Genomic DNA, 20,138 nt, shown 5'->3' with positions numbered 1-20,138 from the left:
AACTTTGCCAAATTTGGCAACCTTAAACAATTCTAATTTATTATAGGCATATCTGTATAAATATAGACGAGATAAAAAAAAGCTAAGTGTTGCTCATTTCCCCCACTTAACTATTTCGTACCTTAGGAGTTTTGGTCAGTTTAGCTCAACTTTAAATAAAACATGGAGGACTCCCAGCTATCACTAAACTCTGCTACTTGAGAAGATGAAGTCAAAGTGGAGAAAAAAAAACAATGGACCAAACAAACTTTGTTTTAATTTATGTCAGTGTATAAATAAGATACAGCTGACTCTCTATTTAACTAAATGACATAAAACATTGTCAAGCTGAATGTAAACATCACTGCTACTGGAAGAAACAAAGCTAAAGTCCAAATCCATTTGGATACAATTATAATCCTTCAATTTACAATAGATAATAAAACTGTGATTTCAGGTGAAATAATATTTTCATAACATTTTAATGCTCCCTGAGAGAGAATTCAGCCTCCACAACAGAGAGATTTGAATTTTTTTCCCCAAGGGGCAGTATTTTGTATTTCCCAGGAACATAGTGCCATTTTATAGCACAATCAAGTAACTATGTTACCTTCAGTTGCTAAAAATGCTATATATATATATACACACTCCTGATCAAAATCTTAAGACCAGTCAAAAAATTGCAAGAATTAGCATTTTGCACTATTGGATCTTAAGTCCAAATTAGAGCTTCACAATGTTAAAGAAAAAAATCAGTGCAAGAGACGAGAACTTTTCAGCAGGAAATTTTCTGAAAACTGCTTTTACACTCAAACATGATTTTTTCAGCTGATCAAAAGTTTAAGACCATAGTCTTTAAAAGCCAAAAGCTGTGCAAAAATCTGGATTCCATGTCATTGAACTGCATAAGCAAGGCCTCTCACAACGTGCCATCGCTGCTGTTTGGGCGCAGTAAGACAGTCATTTTGCATTTTTTTAATGATCCTGAGGGTTATGGAACAAAAAGGTCAAGTGGTAGACCCAAAACAATTACCAGCTCTGAGCCGCAGGATCCGATTGGCTGTCCGTCAAAACACGGGACGATCCTCTACCCAAATTAAGGCCATTACTGGTGCTGACTGCAGCCCAATAATCATCAGGCGGCATCTGCGAGAGAAGGGCTTCAGAAACAAAAAACGTCTTCAAAGGCCATGTCTTCTTCAACGCCACTAAATTCCCCGTTTGGACTTTGCACCAAACATGGGACATTGAAAGGTAGAAGAAAGTTGTCTCCTCTGATGAGAAAAAAATTAACCTTGATGGCCCTGATGGTTTCCAACGTTACTGGCATGACAAGGAGATTCCACCTGAGATGTTTTCTACACGGGATAGTGGTGGGGGCACCATCATGATTTGGGGTGCGTTTTCCTTCAATGGAACAATGGAGCTTCAGGTTGTGCAAGGGCGTCAAACAGCAGCTGGCTATGTGGAGATGTTCAGCGGGCATCCCTCATGACTGAGGGCCCTCGTCTGTGTGGTAATGATTGGGATTTTCAACAGGACAATGCTGCAGTTCACAATGCCCGCCTGACAAAGGAGTTCTTCCAAGAGAATAACATCACTCTTTTGGACCATCCTGCAAGTTCCCCGGATCTAAACCCAATTGAGAATATTTGAGGATGGATGGCAAGGGAAGTTTACAAAAATGGACATCAGTTCCAGACAGTGGATGCCCTTCGTGAAGCCATCTTCAACACTTGGAGCAACGTTCCCACTAGCCTCCTGGAAATACTGGCATCAAGCATGGTTAAACGATTGAAGTCATCAACAAGAATGGTGGAGCTACTCTTTACTGAGTCCTTTTTTTTGACACTTTGATTTCTGTTTTGGGAGATTTTCGGGGTTTTTTGAGCTATGGTCTTAAACTTTTGATCAGCTGAAAAAATCATGTTTGAGTGTAAATGCAGTGTTTTCAATGAATTCCCTGCTCAAAAGTTTTTGTCCCTTATGCTGATTTCTTCTTTTAACATTGTGAAGCTCTACTTAGAACCTTCTTAAGATCCAATGGTGCGAAATGCTAATTCTTGTAGTTTTTTAACTGGTCTTAAGATTTTGATCAGGAGTGATCAAAGTATATATATATATATATACTTAAAAAAAATTTACCTTGAAATTTAACACCTTGAAATTGGGCCTCTGTCTCTCTAAAAACTCCTGCTGTTTCTGAAACTCTGATTTCAGGAAGTCATCACAACATTGCTCCACTATTAATCCTTTAACAACATTTTTACCAGCTTGTCACTGAGAAAGTAGCTCCTATAATAAGTGCATCAGATGCACAGTCCCACCAGGTGTTTGCTAATTGCTGCTGGCTAGTCTGAAGGAGCTGAGTCGGGGAGTCACAGAGGAGCTTCCGAGCTTCCGAGCTTCCGGCTCACAGAAGAAACTGGAAACTGCAGCTCTGAGGTGGAGTAGCACCTTGAAGGCGGTCCTAGGTTCATCCAGGTGTTTTGCACAGCTGAATGGTTGCCGTGGGAGAATAAACAATTTCTCAAACATGCATGAAAGAATCAAAGCAACACTCCTGGTGTGTTTTTGATAAGGGAATAACAACAGGAGGTAAAAGAAAAAGTCAATTTTACACAACACCACCCCTTTAAACCTTGTATTTTGTTGAGGCTGTAGTTGTGGGACATTTGTCAGTTATCCCATTTCACTGTAGAGATTAATAAAACCTCATTAAAGATGTCAAAACCAGCAGATAAAGTAAAAGCTCCAAGTAAAAACCGCACAAACAGAAACTTCACAAGCAGCAGAGTCAAGGTAAAACTTTGAAAAGAATCCCTCTGAAGGTAAAAATCACTTCCAGGCCAGCTTAGGACTGTGGTTTGGATTTCTGCATCTTCCCAGTGATGGAAATTACTACCTGCATGTTTACTGAGGCAGGGTGCCAAAAAGATGATGAAAGAAAAGCAGTTGAGTCACTCAGAACACATCCTAATTACCTTCCCTTAACATCAGCTGTACCCGGCACACATGTCTAACGCTTTTTCAACGAGGAAAAAAGCTGACGTGGAAATATCTGAAGACCGGCAATTACAGCATAAAGTGTGTAACGTTATTCGACTTGCAAACATCGAGGTCTCTCACAGCACGCCTCGAGAAACTGTCAGTTTTCTGCTTTCATCATACTGTACAAACTTCACTAAAGCATCAATCTTGTCGCTAGGGGAAACTGCCAACTTGTGTTTGCTGCCGATTCCTGCAACAAGAACCCGCTTCAAACGTCCTGAACGCATCACGAGTTCAACCTCTGGTCACAGTTCTAAGAGGTGTGCGAGAATAGGTGGTCCCTGTCATTCCGCGGCCCACTCAGGGATCCTCGTCGCCGACGCCTCCCCTCAACAGAGACGCAAGTAGTCTTAGGAGCACCTTGCAAAGGGTGTCGCACTAACAGGAGCCGCTCGAGGACTTTTTGGAAATTAATGCGCTTAAAATCCTCCATTACGGCGGTGAGAGCGTTAGCAGATTGCGCTTTCTGAATCATCCTGATAATTGCGGCGGAGTCGAGTTGTCGTCCTTAGGCTGAGCGTGAACAGCTTCAAATGGGCGTACGCCCTGCGGGCCAGGAACGACTCAGAGGTACAGGAGGAGCTCAATGTCAGGCGGATGTGGGGGATGAACCTGCTCTCTCTCGCAGAGGTGCCACTGAATTATCTCTTATTAATGGAAAGTGCGGGTGCATAATAATCCATTTGGGTGATATCATAGCATCTTAACTCAGCGAGCTTCACAAACTGGAGGTTATTTCTAGCAGGATATATAAAACTGATGCTTGGCGAGCCAACTACAGACGCACAGAAAATCTGGCTAGTGAGCAGAGCTGGAAGATTTTCAGCTTGATCCTGGTCAGCAACCTAAAAATCCCAATCGTTTGACCAAGCAGCGAACACACCAGAGTGAGCTCTACAATACCAACTCTCTTCAAGTGTGGAGGTTGTTGTTAAGAGCAATGAGCATTCACAAAAAAAAAAAAAGTAAAAACAACCAGATTTGAGTGCATTGTACATAAAATATAAAAGCCTACTAAATATATAACATGCACACTTTTATACTTTGCAGTGACTATTGAGATTCGATATATTGAACGTCCAACCCTGCACACAACACTTCCCGTTTTCTATCAGACTTCTAAACTCTTAGCATTGCATTGCATTGATCAGTGCCAAATTGTTTCAGATTTATAATGTTTATAATGGATTATGACTTAAATTATGTCGTAGTGTCAATGAAAATGACGTGATTGAAGAAATTTCAGGCTTTTTTTTTTCTACTTTTAGATTTCAACAAAACTAAAAACAAACAGCAAACTCCATCCATAAACTTTCCAACATGTGCTTTTTTTTGTGGTTCTTCTATGTTGCCGATTACTTCAGAGACGGAGCAGCTGATGGGTCAGATCTGCTGCATCATGCTGCGTTTCTGTAACTGCAGGTTTAGACGCTTCCCCATATTTACAAAGCGGTTGCATTACTTTCCATCTCATTCAAGGAGTTGCCACACAGCCTCCAGCTCTGCATGGGACATATGATAAAGCTGAAGGGAAAGGCAAACATGCACTGCTGTTTCTGCCTTTTATCTGGTCCTGGTAGGCCAGAACCCCTTTTTCCGACAGAGCTTAACATTCGACATGTCTCTGCAAAACGTCCAGAAAACTGCTAAACAGCTGAAACACTGGGCTTTTTTAAATGAATGCTTATTCCTGTTTGGAGTTGCCTTTGATTAGTAGGCCTGTCGCAATAAGCAATAAATCAATTAATCGCATTCGTTTAATTGAGTTCAATAATTCCCATCTACATAATTTAGCGTTTTTCTCTTTTCTTCCCCTCTTCTAAAAACTGGAGGATAAAAAATCTTCAGTCTGGTGTTTTGGTCTCAACTAGCCCTTTTTATGAAAGAAAATTGTGTTTACAGACACTTCATTATTACATTTTTTGTTTTATTTATTTTGGATATTTAAAATATTTACCTGTTCCAGTGTTAAATGTTCATTAAAATTTAGAGTTCATTGACCTTTGAGAATGCAATGTTATGCCATGAGATTTATATCACTTTAAAATGATCTCAAAACAACATTATGATTTATCGCAATAACTTTTGGGACAATTTACTGTCCAGCAACACTTTTCGTGTGTGTAGTAGTGTGTGTATCATTCATTGTTTCATTGTTGCTGAAATGGACTGTACAAATAAACTTGACTTAGTAAATCTGCAAAAAAAGTCCAAGGCAAACTGTAAATTTACAAGTTTCTTTTTTTTTTCCCATGATGAATTATGCTAACTTTGCAAAGTCTGGTTGAAAACTATCGAAATGGATTTAAGAAAATTTACTGTGTCAAAATACAGTAAATTAGGTGCATCGGACACTTCATGTACCTAGCTCTATGTCCAACCGTGTCAGTGACGTGGTTTGTACCTGACTTCTTATCTAGCTAGTCTCATTTGTTCCCACTGAGGGGCAGCAGCCCCCGGTCTCAAACTGCTGCTGGAGAGGCGACAACAGGCGGAGGGACTGCTAATGAACCCCACTGCCATCAGTGGCGTTTCAAGAGCAGCGGAGCATGCATCTGATTAATCTTTGTCCTAATTAGATCGAACAATTAACCTGTCCGCCACCGAGCCCTGAAGCCCAATGTCTCTGCTTGAGCCGAACACCCCCCCACCCCCCACACCCCTTGGTACTTCAGAATGAGCCCTTACCCTGCAAGTTTTCACAGCAACCAATTAAAGCCGACTAATAGCGCGACGCCTTTAGTGTTCTACTCCCACAGGTCCGGGAGCTCTTCATGCCTTTCATTTCAATAACGCTCTTATTCTTTAATTTTGATTCCAAGCTAAGAAAACGCACTGATGGGTCACATCAGAAGATGATTGTAAGAGGCCAAGAGCAGAAGGAGAGAGGGAGTACTCCAGTCTTCATTAACGTGGAGATGCTCCCTGATGTGAGAAGCCCCCCCGGGCGAGCTCCTTCATTGGCTGGCAAGCGGGTTTAAGCGTGAGCCAACTGCTGATGGGAAATATTTGGAACGCTCCGCTTGTTAGGCAGCGGGGTCGACCCGCAGAGGACGTGACACCGACAAGCTACTCCTCGACTGTCCACAATTTAGTAAGAAGGAATTAAGGGGGCAAATATCACTTAAAATAAATTTAACTTCATAATTAACACTTTGAAATTAGGCCTCTGTCTCTTTAAAAACTCCTTTTCTTTCTGAAACTCCACCTTCAGAAAGTCAACAAAACATGGCTCCTCTATTAACCCTTTAACAATGTTTTCACCAGCGTTGCACTGAGAAGTAGCTTGTGTAATGAGCTCTGTAGAAATGCAGTTCCACCAGTTGTTTGCCAATTGCTGCTAGCTAGTCTGAAGGAGCCGAGTGGAGGAATGGCAGGGGAGGGATCCTCTGTGAGGCTGAAGCTTGGAAGCTGCAGCTCTGAGGAGCTGCGTCTCAGTTACCAGCTACTTGCTCTTTTGCACAGCTGAATGGTTGTCATGGAGATTACATAATTTCTCAAACACGCATTAAAGTCAAAGCAACACTACAGGTATGTTTTTGATTATGGAATCAGATTATAACACAATGTAACACTTTAAAAAAAGTCAGATTTACACAATACTGCCCCTTTAAACAGGAAAGCTCGACTTTCAGTGTGAGGGCAAAACACTGAGCAGGAAGTTGGTTTAAAAAAATGCAACAGCAGCAAAATACATGTAATATTCACATGCTTACATGCAGGGTAAAGCCATGGGAAGCAGTTAAAGCAGGAGTAAATCGTTGGGTTTTAGCTCAGTAGAAAATGTTTAATTCTCACGGCTACGTAGCACTGCTAACCTTTTAACTTAACTGTTGTGGATCAGATGAATTAAAAGCCTATAGATGCTTGAGCTCACAAAGCTTCCAGCCGAGTCTCTACAGATTAACTGCTCTGCTTAAGTGATGTAATATTTTTTTTTGCAATAGAGAAGATGTTTATCGCGTAAACAGACATCAGGTTTAACCTCCCCTGGCAATCTGATAAGCTGGAAGTTGATGTCAACAGTAATGCATTCACTTCTGCTTCTTGTAGTTGTGGTCGATCATGGTGGCAGAAGCTGCAAATGATTTTTTTTTTTTTATATATCGCCACTGATAAGCAATAACGGAGGTGATAAAAAAGAAGAAAAAAAAATCAAGCAGATTAAAAATAGATTAAATGTTGAAAATTTTAACCTTTGTGCGTGCGAAGACTGAGGCAAACGTGGAGGACTGTTCCAAATGATACAGGTTTTAAGGGTGTGGGGTCGGTTGGACCCCATTTGTAAACACAAGGGTTAAATGTAATATTAATTAAATAGAATAAAACCTTTTTTTTTTACGCATAGGCAACTGCAAATAAAAAGGTTTGTTAAATAAACTCAATGTGTGAGCGCTCTTACAGTGAGCAGGAAGCTTATTCCAGTGTTGGAGCATAAAAACTGAAAGCTGCTTCAGCACGTTTAGTTCTGACTCTCGGGCCCCAAATGGCCCATCGGCCACACATTGGAGATCCTTGGTCAAAACATTGAGAACTAGAATGCACCAATTAGCCTTTTTTCTGGCCAATATTGGTTTCTTGTCTCCTTGCAGAAGAATTATCAGTCTCCGCTTTTCTTTCCATTCCGAGATAGACAGCGCTGTGATAATTCATTTTTGTTTTTAATTCAACACATAAAGGTTTATTTTTAAGCTTTTAAAAGCTAGGTGCCACCCTTAACCTTTGAGCATGTGGCCCTTTAACTGTCTCTGCATGGCCCTGCAGCAACCTGTACTGCAATTACAGCCTAGGTCCAGTAATTATGTTTATTCATGTTTTGCATGCATGTGCATACACGCTTGTATATATGCATAGTAAAATATGATTACCAGCAGGCCTTTGTTTCTGTGTAGAGTTGACAAGTAGGCAATGTCTGAAAGTACTAGGCAAAAGGTTTGTTTGTTTTAACAGTGAAGTTGGCATGTGCCAGTGCCTACATGAAGGGAAGGAAAACACTTAAAATAGTCAAATCTGAACTGAAAAACTTTAGACTGCCTGGCAAATCTTTAAAAATTATAGCCTGTGATTTGTGCGACTTTTACGCTCTCTGAATTATACAATTTTTGTGTTTGCTTGTTTTGTGGTTTTTTTTTTTACATTAATATCTTAGAAAGCCTTCCAGTTCTCAGACAGGTCAAACCAGGACAGGATTTCCGGAATAGAATATGAATAGTTTAACACAGTTTAAAGATGCAGGAAAGAATGTCATTTCTGTTGAGCAGAACTCAGGGCCAGATTTTTTAAAAGTTGTGAAATAGCGTCAAATCACGAGGTTTGAATCATAAGCCAACTTCACAGCTGTGTTTTTGCTCCACTTATGAGCATTTATGAGCATAAACTGTACTCGTTAAGGGGCGGAAACCGGGACAAGAAACTACATTAGACGCTACTTTCTTTTTTAAAAAGCTAGCACAAAGTTTCGAGGAAACAACGTTTCTCCCTGCCCGAACTGTCAACTAGCATAGCTCAACACTACAAACCGACCTGTCTTGTGGTGGAGGGTGTGCCTGTCTTCGACTGCTTCCCCAGCACCGTGCAGTTGAACCGGGACCGTCTCCTGTCCGTGTCCCGGCCACAGTCTCTGAGAAATGGCGTCTCTGACAACTCTAGCACCGCTGCCCGTGATGGAAAATATGAAGTCCATTACAGCCCTGTCCCGCAGCTGGGTTTTTAGCCGAAACAACGAAGGCTTTAAACGAGTTTTCAAACCAGCGTGGACATCCCATAAAACCTGCGCCGACAACAAGTCACAGGTTCAAACCCGTGGTGTTGGAAGGCATTCGGCGCCCTGCACGCTCCAAAACAGGAACTGTTTCACATTCGTGGAAACTTTTTAAAGCCCCGAGTGTCAACAGAGAGGCTCCCCTCAGTCAGCCTGCTGGCTGGCGACTAGCACCGGAATCCCTTTATCGGAGGGGAAAGCTTTATGTTAATATTAAAACTTTTAAGTAATTTTTGTTGTGGACATCTCTGAAAAATGTAAATCTCAGCATTCACATGTGCTGGAATCTGCATTTCCTTATTGTAGGAATATAATAAATATTTTATAGAATGAAAAAAAATATCCAACAGCAAACTGCATTGTATTTGAGTTGCTGAAAAAAAAAAAAAACTTTTACGATTTTCATTTTTTTTTTTGAGTCGTACATGTAAAGGTGATTTTAATAAGTGAAGTATTCTGAGAATGACAGCAGAAACGGTTACGGTAAGTCCGAGACCAGAGATGTCTGCTGGTGCAGCAGGAGGGAAGTGAAGAGAGTTGAAGAAATGACGACTGGACAGCAAAACGGTGATGGACAGAAGAAAGTTGTGATAATTGGGCAGCAGGCTCAGGAAATGAACTTGGAACCCTCAATTACATTATTCATCCTGCCAACGCTGCAAAAGAAACCTCTAAAATGTTTCAAAGAACACGAGGAAATCGGACGGGACTGAACTTGTATGATGATGGCTGCATACGTACAAGAAATGTGCGCCATCTGCTGGCCATAGAGGGTACTGTAGGCCCTGATCTGACCTTTGCTTCTTTTGTTTCTGCTTCTAAAGACAGAGACCATTTTCACTTTGAATTTGTCAATTTAAAATTTTTCCTTTTATTTAATAAACATGAATAGGTCAACTCTAATTTTCAACATCAGAGTAGAAAAGAACGCTTTCTATTCCATTCTTCTCTTCTAAAGACAGTTATTAAAAACTTTAGCTGAATATATAAAGCATCTGAAAATAAACGTATTAAACATTTATTCTAATCATGACAAAAAATGTATCATACAAATGATAAATGATGAACAATAAAATGTCCACCCCTCTTAAAAACATGCATCAATTTATTTCCACGTCAAAATGATGCTCTACTTTATGTTGGCAAACTGCAAAAAAAACCCGGCAACACCATGAAATTTATGATTATGACGTGATAAAACAAAAACAAAACAAACTCCTGCTCGCCACTTTTGTTGAGGAACACACAGCGCACATCCTAGCAATAACAGTCTGGAACTATTTCCTGTAAGAACACCTTCACCCTCTAATTAAGCTGTGCTGTGACCAAAGAGGAAAAATGAAAGAATTCCCTCTGTGCTCGTCCAACTACATGAGCATCACTGCATGGAAATTACACGAGTAACTTTGTTCTACTTTAAGCTGGCGTGTTTGATGTGTGATTTCCTTGTTTTTAAGAGGTAATTAAAAGAGACTCTGGAGCAAAGCAGCAACCCGACACTCATTGTGGTGTTATATCTTTCTGAATCTCCATAAATTATTAGTGAGAGGCAGGTTGGTCCTCGCAGTGCGATTTTATTGATTTATTTATTTATTTTACATCTTTTAGAGATGCAGCATTGTTTTTTGCCAGCGTTTACACTGCATTCATAATTTATATCACCACCTTTCTTATTAATTTTCTATCCAGATCAGTTTCAGATGCAGTGTTAAGCACAGAATTATTGCACTTAACTTCTAATATTGATTTAATTTGGAGTTTGAAGCAACCTCCATTTTGCTAATGTAGAAAAAAAAAAACAAAGAAAAACACCTCTGACAATTTGTTTCTGACTCACTTAGCTGCAGATCGGGAAGTAAAAATGTTTTTGCAAAACGATTAGCTCTTTTCTGGACTTTTTTTTTTTTTAAATACCTTGATTCCAGGAACCGATTAATGCCAAGCTGTTATAGATTCAATTGGACAAACGCCCTTTGCAATTTGCCTTGGGACCAATTCTGGAGCAAAATCTACACTATTTTTTTGAATGAAGCTAGCGGAGTGTAGTTGTATATCTCAGAAGAGGCATGCCATGTGAAATTGGTTTTGTGAAAATAAAAGAGCTCAAATGACAAAAAAAAAAAAAAGTTGTACAGTTGTGTTGTAATTTGGGCATCACAAGAAAGATCATGTTCGGGTGACAGTTTAAAAATAATCTAGGATCCAATTTTTTTTAATTAGCAAAGTTGGAATTTTCATTGAGAAAATGTCGACGATTTAGAAAGTCATTCCTTCTTTTCAGATCTGACGATAAAACTATTTTATATGGAAACAAGAAAAGTTTTACACTGTAAGCACATGTGAAGTTAAATGTAAAACATTTGTGACATTTATCTGATAAAAGGGGGGAAAAAAAAGTCAAATTTCTCTTCCAGCGATAGGTGTGGAATTATCTCATGGGACAAAACTAATTACGTACGATATGTAAGCCTTAGAGCAGGGGTCTCAGACTTATTTTCAGTTTGGGCCATATAAAGATCATGAAATCTCTCAAAAGCCAGTTGCGACAAAATATATTGTTAAAACCCATTAAAAAACTGTTAAAACATTAATAAATAGCTGTCTCTGCATTCGGTAAGTACTTCTTACTATTAAATCTTATTTAACATCTTTTCACAGTTATCAGTCCCTAAAGAATTTCATAATTGTTTATATGATCTTTTTGCAATCAAGTCACAGATTTTGTGGAGCTAACTTAGAAATATTTGCAAGTGATTTTGCAATACTTGCTCTTATGTATGATGCTAAATGTGACGCTTTGTTACTCGCCATAATTGGGGTTCAGTAAAGAGGAGTCAAAAGTGTTGTGAAAGTAAGAAATACTGCCACCTGCCAACGTCAACAGTTTTTTACTACTTCTGTAAACAACAAACTCACAATTATATGTTAAAAATGCAGGGATCTGTTGAATTTGCGTGAATTTTCACAATGACAAAATTGCAAAAAAAGAAGAAAAAAAAGATCAACGTAATTTGGCATCTGGAGTCTAGAGGGCTGCATGAAAAGCTAACTTTGAGTTTGTCACGTGCCTTAGAAGAGCTCTACACCAGACTTTATCATCTGTCAGAGGGAGAGGCTAGGGAATGAAAGCTAATCCAAGTTAACAGAGATGGTTACATAAGCATGGCACTTGAATGGCTACATTAACATGCAAACAAATGCAGGGACAAGTTCTCGCACAATCCCAATCTGCTGTTTACAGCTGAAATAAACGCCACATAAACGCAGCAGAGTTCAGTCATGCAGCGCAAATGTACCTGCTGGCAAACACAAGCAAGCCTTTCAGTGTGTGTTCTTTTAGGGGGGCTTTATGGAGGAACGCCTCGACGGCTTAGGATAGTCATCGCAGTCATGATGAATGTCGGATGGCATCTCTTGAAGCTGTCTGCGGAGCCAGAGCGTAAACACCCAACATACATTGTTCGGAATTTCACTGCTGTTCTGCTCCATTATGCCGCGGCTCGTACGAGATGACGACCAATAAAGAGAGTCTGCCGCCAGGAGGAATCAGGTGGAGGGATCCGCACAATGGCAGCAATCACAGGTGTTAAACAGCCCTTGTCAGAAAAATCCCACCCTCTCTCAGATTTCACCTCTCCAAAGCCTGTCAAGCGCTACAACAGATGAGCATGTTTTTCCTCGCTGGCAGCCGCATCCAAATATTCATGAGTGGGGCGACGTGAATCAACAGCGTTGCGGTATCTGTGAAGACCACAACAATGCCAAGCTGACTCACCAAATTGTCTGGAGAAAGAAGGTTCGTTATTCTGTGAGCATATCTGACTGACTTGCTTCATTCAGTCGTTGTTTCACTAGAAAAACAAATTATTGAACTTGCACCATCTTCCATTTTAGTGCTTTTGTGAGCAGCAGTGAGGCCGTCTGGTCCGTGAGTCATAACCCCAAAATCACGACTGATCATGAAATCATCCATTAGCCTGGGCTTCCAATGAAACGTGCAGACAAGGGACGAGCAAAGGAGCATTTGAAGTAGGAACGTAATTTGCGAGTCAAAAGTACAATCTTAACATTGGGCAATTCTTAAAGTAAAATAAAAATGCTAGAAGAAATGAACTTATTTTGAGATTTTAAATTACCTCCGAGAAGCAAATGGAAAAGTTTACAAGGGCCATTTTCAAACAACTTGAAGACTTTCCCTCCATACTGAGTAATTTATTCACAGGTGAAAGCAGTTGGACATTTTCCATAGAGTGGAAAGGTCAGACTATGTAACCGCCCTCCCCACACAGAAGACTCTACAGGCCTCAGTTAGCACAATGGTGTGAATAAAGTAGTGCTTCTTGTTTGGGCTGCAAAGTCCATTTTGTCTAGAGAACGTTGCCACAAAGTTGCATCCACCTGAAACACAAGACTTAGAACAATAGCCTTTGAACAGGCGAGACCACTCAAGAGTCGATGTTTTTCTGGACAAAGTTACCTTTTTTTCAAATGATTTCTGCTTCTATGAGATTATTGTCTGAACTGGAGGGGGGAAATGATCAAATCCTTCATAATATTTTCTCTAGAAAGCATGTAATTTTAACAACAGGCTGTATGTTTTACCCCATTTAATCATCCACCATTCAACAAAAGAAAATCTGTTTCCTAAATTTATTGAGTCTGGTCTACATCCCACCATATAATGGAAACACAATAATGAAACCAAACAAGACAGGTTAAGAGTTCATTTCACATTATGCATTCAGATTTAACTGCTTAGCATCTCTATATGACTGGGAGATGAAGGAGCAGATGGAGTAAAGTAAGTCAAACCCACAGGTGCTTCCTGGTAACCCATTTGTTATGACAGAAGGGACAGAACTGGTTCAACCAAGTCTACAGTCCCCGGTTTAATCCCGATCTGCTTAGGTACAACACGATAAAATGGGAACAGTATAGAGATAAAAGGACAAATGAATAGAAAGAGAAAGGATGTGATGTAAACCCAACCACCCTAATTTTCTTAATACTAAAGAAAGGTTTAGAAGATTGTTCATAGATGCATATTTCTGGCTTACATGTCAAAGTACATGTTTAGCAAGGAAAAACTAACTTCAGAGGAGCTGTAAAAAAACATTGTAAAACATGGCGGTGGCAGAATCATTCTGTGACAGTACTCTTCTTTAGGGAAAAGGAAAGCTTGTCAGAGTTGACAATATGGATGCACATCTTGAAATAAAAACTCTTAGAGGCTGGAAAAGTCTGGAGCTGACGAGACAAAACTGAAGTTAAATAGTTTAAATCAAACTAATTTCAGACGTGGCCTAGTCAAAGATCAGCCCAAACTCTAGTTGTGGCCTCCTTAAGGGTTAGTTACACTAACCCTAAAGTACTAATCAGAGTACTGACTCAGGGGAGCTGAAAGAATTGAAAAGATTTCATGAATTTATTTGTAAAAAATAAAAAAATAAAAAGATCCAAGTGTCTTTACTTTTTCCACTTTCTAACTATGCCTTCTTCTGTTGCCATGACATAATTTTAAACAACAAAATACATAGAAAGGGCTGAAAAGGCTTGCTGCTTGAAAGTCACGTTCCCGTGCATACCCAATGTCAGAGAGTGTGGAGATAGGCTTCCGTATTTCAGCCAAACGCTTTTATCAGCGGTAGGAAATGCAACAGCAGAAGTGGTGGTGGTGGTGGTGGTGTGTCATCGTCTGTCCGGACACCGGCCGGTCGCCACCACATTTCAACCTGACGTTATTGCCTGGCTTGTCCCTCTCAGGACACTTCTGCAGGGTGGCGAGCGGTGATCGATGAGCGGTGGCGCCAGAGCGGTGGCCATCTTTCAGCACCTCGTCCGCTGCCCCCGCTCAGGGTCATCCATCCTCTGTGGGCGGCCTTGCCATCTGAAGGCTCAGAGAGAGCCTGGGCAGCCTCAGCGACAGATGACCGCCAGCTTACTCGGAGGAACGCATCAGTCAGTCGCTCTTTCTGCCTTTGTGTATGCACTTCATGTTGGCCCCTTGTGAGAGCCACGTATGACGAGATGCACGACGGCTTCCAGAAGACACTTAATTACAGGCACAAGAAGCAGACAAGGGGAAAAGAGGCGAACGCGGGAGGGAGGAAGGGAAGGAGAAGGGACATGCATCAGACATGCACCGCTGCTCCCTTCAATGCACGGTAATTTATTAAAATAATAAAGCCAAGCCGAGAGCTGAAGGTTAAGTCCACAATAAATCTGACGGGGGAGACAGAGAGAGGAAGCCACAACACAGGCACTGCCAGGTAAATAAACAAAGCCAACAACAGTGTTATGTCACCGTCCACTAGCTTATCTGAGCTGAACCCCTCTGCAGGAGTTAATTGCCTTCCTTTAAACTAAGACATAGTCGTATATTTCATCATTACCTTAAATAAAAACCCTGCCATAAATCACATGGCTACAACAAAACCTCAAAAGGTGGCCCCAGGAATCAGATGTCACCCAGAAACCCCAACGCGCAGAGGGAGTGAAACTCAAGAGCCAGACGGACGCCTTAAATTCAAGAATGATGCAAAACGGGTGCGGGTGGGTCCCCCACCCCCACCACAGCTGCCGTAAACCTGTCCTCAATTCAGACACTTTTCATCGATCACCTGACATCGCTCCTTCCACAAGTATGCTAAGCTGGATAATGAATCCCTAGCCCCCCACCCCCAGGAGACGTGGTAGATGGATACGTCGCTGGCTAAATAACGATCGGCAGACATATCGCATCGTTTGAGGCGTGAATGTCTCCGTGGTTAAATGGATCCAACCTTTCGGGTAAGCAGCAGCAAGAGACAATTAGGAACCAGTGAAGATGTAATTAACTGTATAGAGAGGGACTCATTGATAATAATCAGTCTATTATTGAAACATACTCAACTTGCATGTAGCATATTAAAACACAAGGTTTTGTATAGCCATGTGATGACTTTTATACTATAGAAATGTAATCTAAATCTAAATCATAAGTCATTGCCTCCAATTTTCAGCTGTTTTATTTGCTTAGCTACCAACCTCTCTTTCATGGATTCAAAGAACATCTTCCTCTTCTTCGTGGTTTGTGCCAGTGGCAACATCCGGTAGTGGACCAGGTGACTCGCATGATACGAAAAAAACTGCTTTCATTGAAGTTTTGCTAAATAAACCAATTTCGATACGGCAAAAAAACAAACAACCAAAAAAATTTAAAAAACACCTAATACTGTCAAAGCTTTTTATTGAAACTGGCATGTTTCCATCAAGCAAATTTATTTTCAAAATGTCAAATTGTGCAATTATATCGTCAATGGAAAACCAACTACAGCCTCTCCTGGTGAGTTTGTTTAACGGAGGTATTTGGAGTAGGAGGGGCAAAATCATGCAAATGTTATCCACTAATACAATATCTAAGAATTTAATCCTGAGATAATTAGTTAAAACCCTATAGTACCGATAGTGTTTTCCTGCCTTGTAACATCTAAATCTGGATCTCTACAGACATCAAAAAGAATATGGATAAGGTATGACCGACATTAAAATGCCAGGTAGAGATCTGGACAGGTTTTCTGAAAGGTTGTTTTGTTGTTGCTTGTAAATATCCAAAAGTTTCATCTACATGAATCTGAGAATTAACATTACTGGAAAGCCATTAATATAAAAACTAAAAAGGGGAACAGGACAACCTAAAATCAACATTCATTGGAAATGAAAACCATATTTATATATTTTTTGGAGGTTAGCTCAGGGAGAATATCTTAGCATTTACCCTCCTGTGAGGACAATATGACAGGGCGTCACACCCGGGGAAAGACGACATCACGTCACGCTTCAGTCAAACCAACATGACACAGAAATGCCCAACAGCCTTTGCTTTAAAATGTCTGAGCAGACCGATGCTGACATTGTTAGGGATCGGAAAGAAATGGCAACGAGTGCAGGCGGCCATAACCCCGGCAAACACTGCCTTGTGTGATTAATGTGTTGTCTCTTTAAATCAATGCTGTTTTGGGTTGCTCCAAAAAGCTCTATAATAATTGCTACAAAGTGCCTCAAAATTGAAAGCATAAATGCATTCTTGATGAGACATCTGCAATAAACAAATTCTATGCACTTGTCCTAAATAACCCTCATGAAAGTAAACTAATTGAATTTTTGAGCGAGAGGAAGCATTTTAAGCAGGGTTTCCTTTAGAGGCTGGTGGTTGTTCTAAGATTACCTCGTTTCGCCTCTGCAGGGAAAGAAAAGCACGTGCATAGGTTCACTGTCAGACTCCCTTCCATAGTTCTTCCATACGGTGATTATTCTAACCAATGACCCATGTGGAGAGGATGGAGCGGAGCACTGAAAATCTAAATCTTTTCCTCCAGCTACTCTTTCTCCTGGATAAACAGCAGCAAAGCTAATGTGGCCCTGGAAAGCCTAAACAATATGAGATTATTGGTGCTGTGGTATGAAAAGCTGAGGGGTGAAGGAGGGAAGGATGAGAAGAGGTGAAGAGCAGGGTTCAAGGTGGATGCGGATGAGCTTTAATCGAGGTGGAATTGTTCTATACTCCAACCGTTCTGGACCGGATCCAGCTGACCTATCGGCTGTCATTATCATCACTGATTAGGCTCAAGGACAGTGAATGGAACACACAAAATTTCTAAATGAAAAGCACTCAAAGAATTAGGTCTCAGTCAGGGTAGGAACTGGTTGGTTGCTCGGAAAAATGTAACAAACAGAAGTGAGTTTGTCTTGATTTATATATTTTAGGAATGCACTGATATTAAAATGGGGGCCAATATCCAATACTAATAATGGTGTTAAGGTTGACAAACTGTATTTACTGATGTTATACCCATCATCTATATTTCCACTTCTGACCCTTCAAAAGCGATACCAATAAGTAAAAAAGTGACTAACGTCTAACATCGGCCAATATCATTGTTGATGCAGATATATGGTGCATCAATAGTATTTTTGATTAGGTAATAAGTTACATATCTAAAATAAATCTTAGTAGAGTAACAGGGTCTGGGTAAGGTTCTGGGTTTGCCCTGGGGTCTTCTCCCCATGGTATGGTGATGTGGCAGTGACAGTCTGTGTAGGTATATTGTGAAGAATTGTACAAATGTACATAATTCCTCACCGCATCCTCAAAAGTATTCATATTGATGGCAAAAAAACAAAACAAACATTCTTCTTGCGTTGACTTTAATTGCTCAATATTTTGAATCACGGCCAACATGGACTGATTGCTCTGCTGCCATTGCCAAACTGCAACCCTGCATAGGCATCATTCACCCTAATGTTTGCTGATTGGCCCAGTTGAAATTCAACTGGAGAAATCCAACTCAATGGGAGAAATCTCAGATGAGCACTAAAAGGGAGATGAGAATCAAGCAAAACTATGCAGTAATATTTTACTAAAGATCATTAAAACATTTTGTGTTTTTCCTGCATGTGGTATATAAAAATACCACATGCTTTATTATGTTATAAGTCCTGCATCACTGGGGAATCAATGTTGTTATTGATCATTTAAAGTGCCAGACTATTGCCACCCTTGGCATTCTGCTCTCATAATTTCTGGAAGTGGTATTTCATACCTGCTTTGTCGTTTTTCTACTTCTTAAATAATGCTTTTCACTGGCGTCTGTCACCTAAAGAGAGCTTTTTTTATTTCCCAATAAGTGTACTAACAGAACCCAAAACAGAGCTGTTTTATGTCCATAGATTCATGAGCTAAAGAGAAACAAATATCAACAGTTAAGCGAAGTGGCAGATCTTATTTTCCCTCTGCTGTGGAATAAATCAATAGCAGGGGCCAGTCTAAGCAATCGACAGCGGAAAACTGCTTACTCTTCATTTGAGCAATATGTAATCAATCCCAGGCACAGGATGGCTGCAGCACTTTCCAAACTAAGTGGGGAAAACAGTGGGATTACTGGCTCACTGGCATTTATAAATTGAGCCCAACGAGAGGAGGGCCACCAAGAGACTCCCAGTCAACATAATTACACCGGCAGGCCAATAAATACGAGGCACAGATCTTTTTACAGCACAGCTGCCGTAAATTCAGCTGATTTCACCGCACAGTGGCTTTTTTCTTTCTTTCTTTTTTTTTGCACAACAGAAGGAAACTTTTATGCTTTTATAGCTGTCTAAAGATTGGAAAAGGAAGAAGAAAAAAAACAAACAAACAAACAGTAGCCTTGGTTGCTACAAATCTCTGTGGCGTTTTTGCTTCGGGCCAAGCTGTGACTCAGTGATTTAGATCTGCACAGCGTCAACTCATACTCACGACAGAATAATACACGGAGAAAAATCTGCATTTGCTGCCCTTGGCATCAGCGAAGGTAAAGCGGACTGGAAGTCCTGCTTTTGCAAAGGCAAAAGATTCAAACGTCACTGAAAATCTTCCGAACTGTTCTGTCTCTGAGGACATTTTACGAATGGCAAAATGTCAGAGAAATACAAAAAGCTAATGTGATACTGATCTACTGTCCAGTGAGAACGCCAGAGGATGAGAGACTGCTACAACAAACGCCTGCGACCTGAATGCATAAAACATCCGGAGCAAACACTCTGCTTGTTTCTCTCCTGTAATCTGAGTGCAGTTGTTGCTGGGCAGAGATGCTCCCAGATGTCGGCATGTCACTGGAATCTGCCCTGGCTGGTGAGAGAAACCTTTTTACCCCTGACAGGTTGCACTATCAACAATCACTGTTGACCGCTTAATGGTCCAGCCGAAGTCAGTCAACGTATGTGCAGTCGGGTTTGTGTGAAATTTAACGTTCTGCAAACACACTGGGTTTGGAAATGTTGGCAGGTTTGGTAACACTTTATTTGGAGGGGAGTGAATAAGACTGTCATGACACCCGTCATAAACATGACATAACACCCGTCATGAACATGAATAAGCCTTCATGAATATTTATGACTGTTGTCATAAAGCATCATTCGGTAAATTATGACACTTTTAATACAAAGTTGACATTATTCAAAATGTCTTTGTTATGACAACTTGACATTAAGCAAGAAATCATTATTGATATAAATTTGTTATAAAAGTATTACTGATTGCACTTTAAAAATTAGGTAACTTTATGCTATTAAAGGTAAAGTTTAAACAGTAATGATAACTTTCCTGTCAAATAATTATCAAATAAAGGCCACTAGAGTAAATAAAACCTTTAAAAAATGCGTCTCATTTATAATATTTTGGTATTACCAAAATATTTATACAAATAAGGAGTTAGGTTTGGAGGCTGGTTCTAGACTAGCGGTTCTCAACGTGGGCGGTACCGCCCCCCAGGGGGCGTTCAGAGGACGGCAGGGGGCGCTGGTGGACATTTTTACAAAAGGGGGGCCC

At 40.4% G+C, this 20,138-nt stretch overlaps 1 protein-coding gene across 8 annotated transcripts in view; it reads right to left on the bottom strand.

Annotated features, from left to right (window-relative positions):
• Positions 1 to 20,138, bottom strand: part of oxr1a (oxidation resistance 1a) — a 176,355-nt gene that overhangs the window by 67,887 nt on the left and 88,330 nt on the right. The window contains exon 1 of one of the 8 annotated variants that reach the window (XM_008431804.2): positions 8,554 to 8,879. The exons of the other annotated variants lie outside the window; for them this stretch is intronic. Within the exon in view, the coding sequence (XP_008430026.1) occupies positions 8,554 to 8,713 (160 nt within the window). The 5' untranslated portion in view covers positions 8,714 to 8,879. Of the gene's footprint in view, positions 1 to 8,553; positions 8,880 to 20,138 lie in introns of those variants that run through there. 8 annotated transcript variants of the gene reach the window in all.

Source organism: Poecilia reticulata, linkage group LG16 (assembly GCF_000633615.1).
Source record: "Poecilia reticulata strain Guanapo linkage group LG16, Guppy_female_1.0+MT, whole genome shotgun sequence".
Classification (NCBI taxonomy): domain Eukaryota; kingdom Metazoa; phylum Chordata; class Actinopteri; order Cyprinodontiformes; family Poeciliidae; genus Poecilia; species Poecilia reticulata.
Note: the sequence above shows the minus strand (reverse complement) of the source record. Positions and strands in the feature narration are given on the sequence as shown.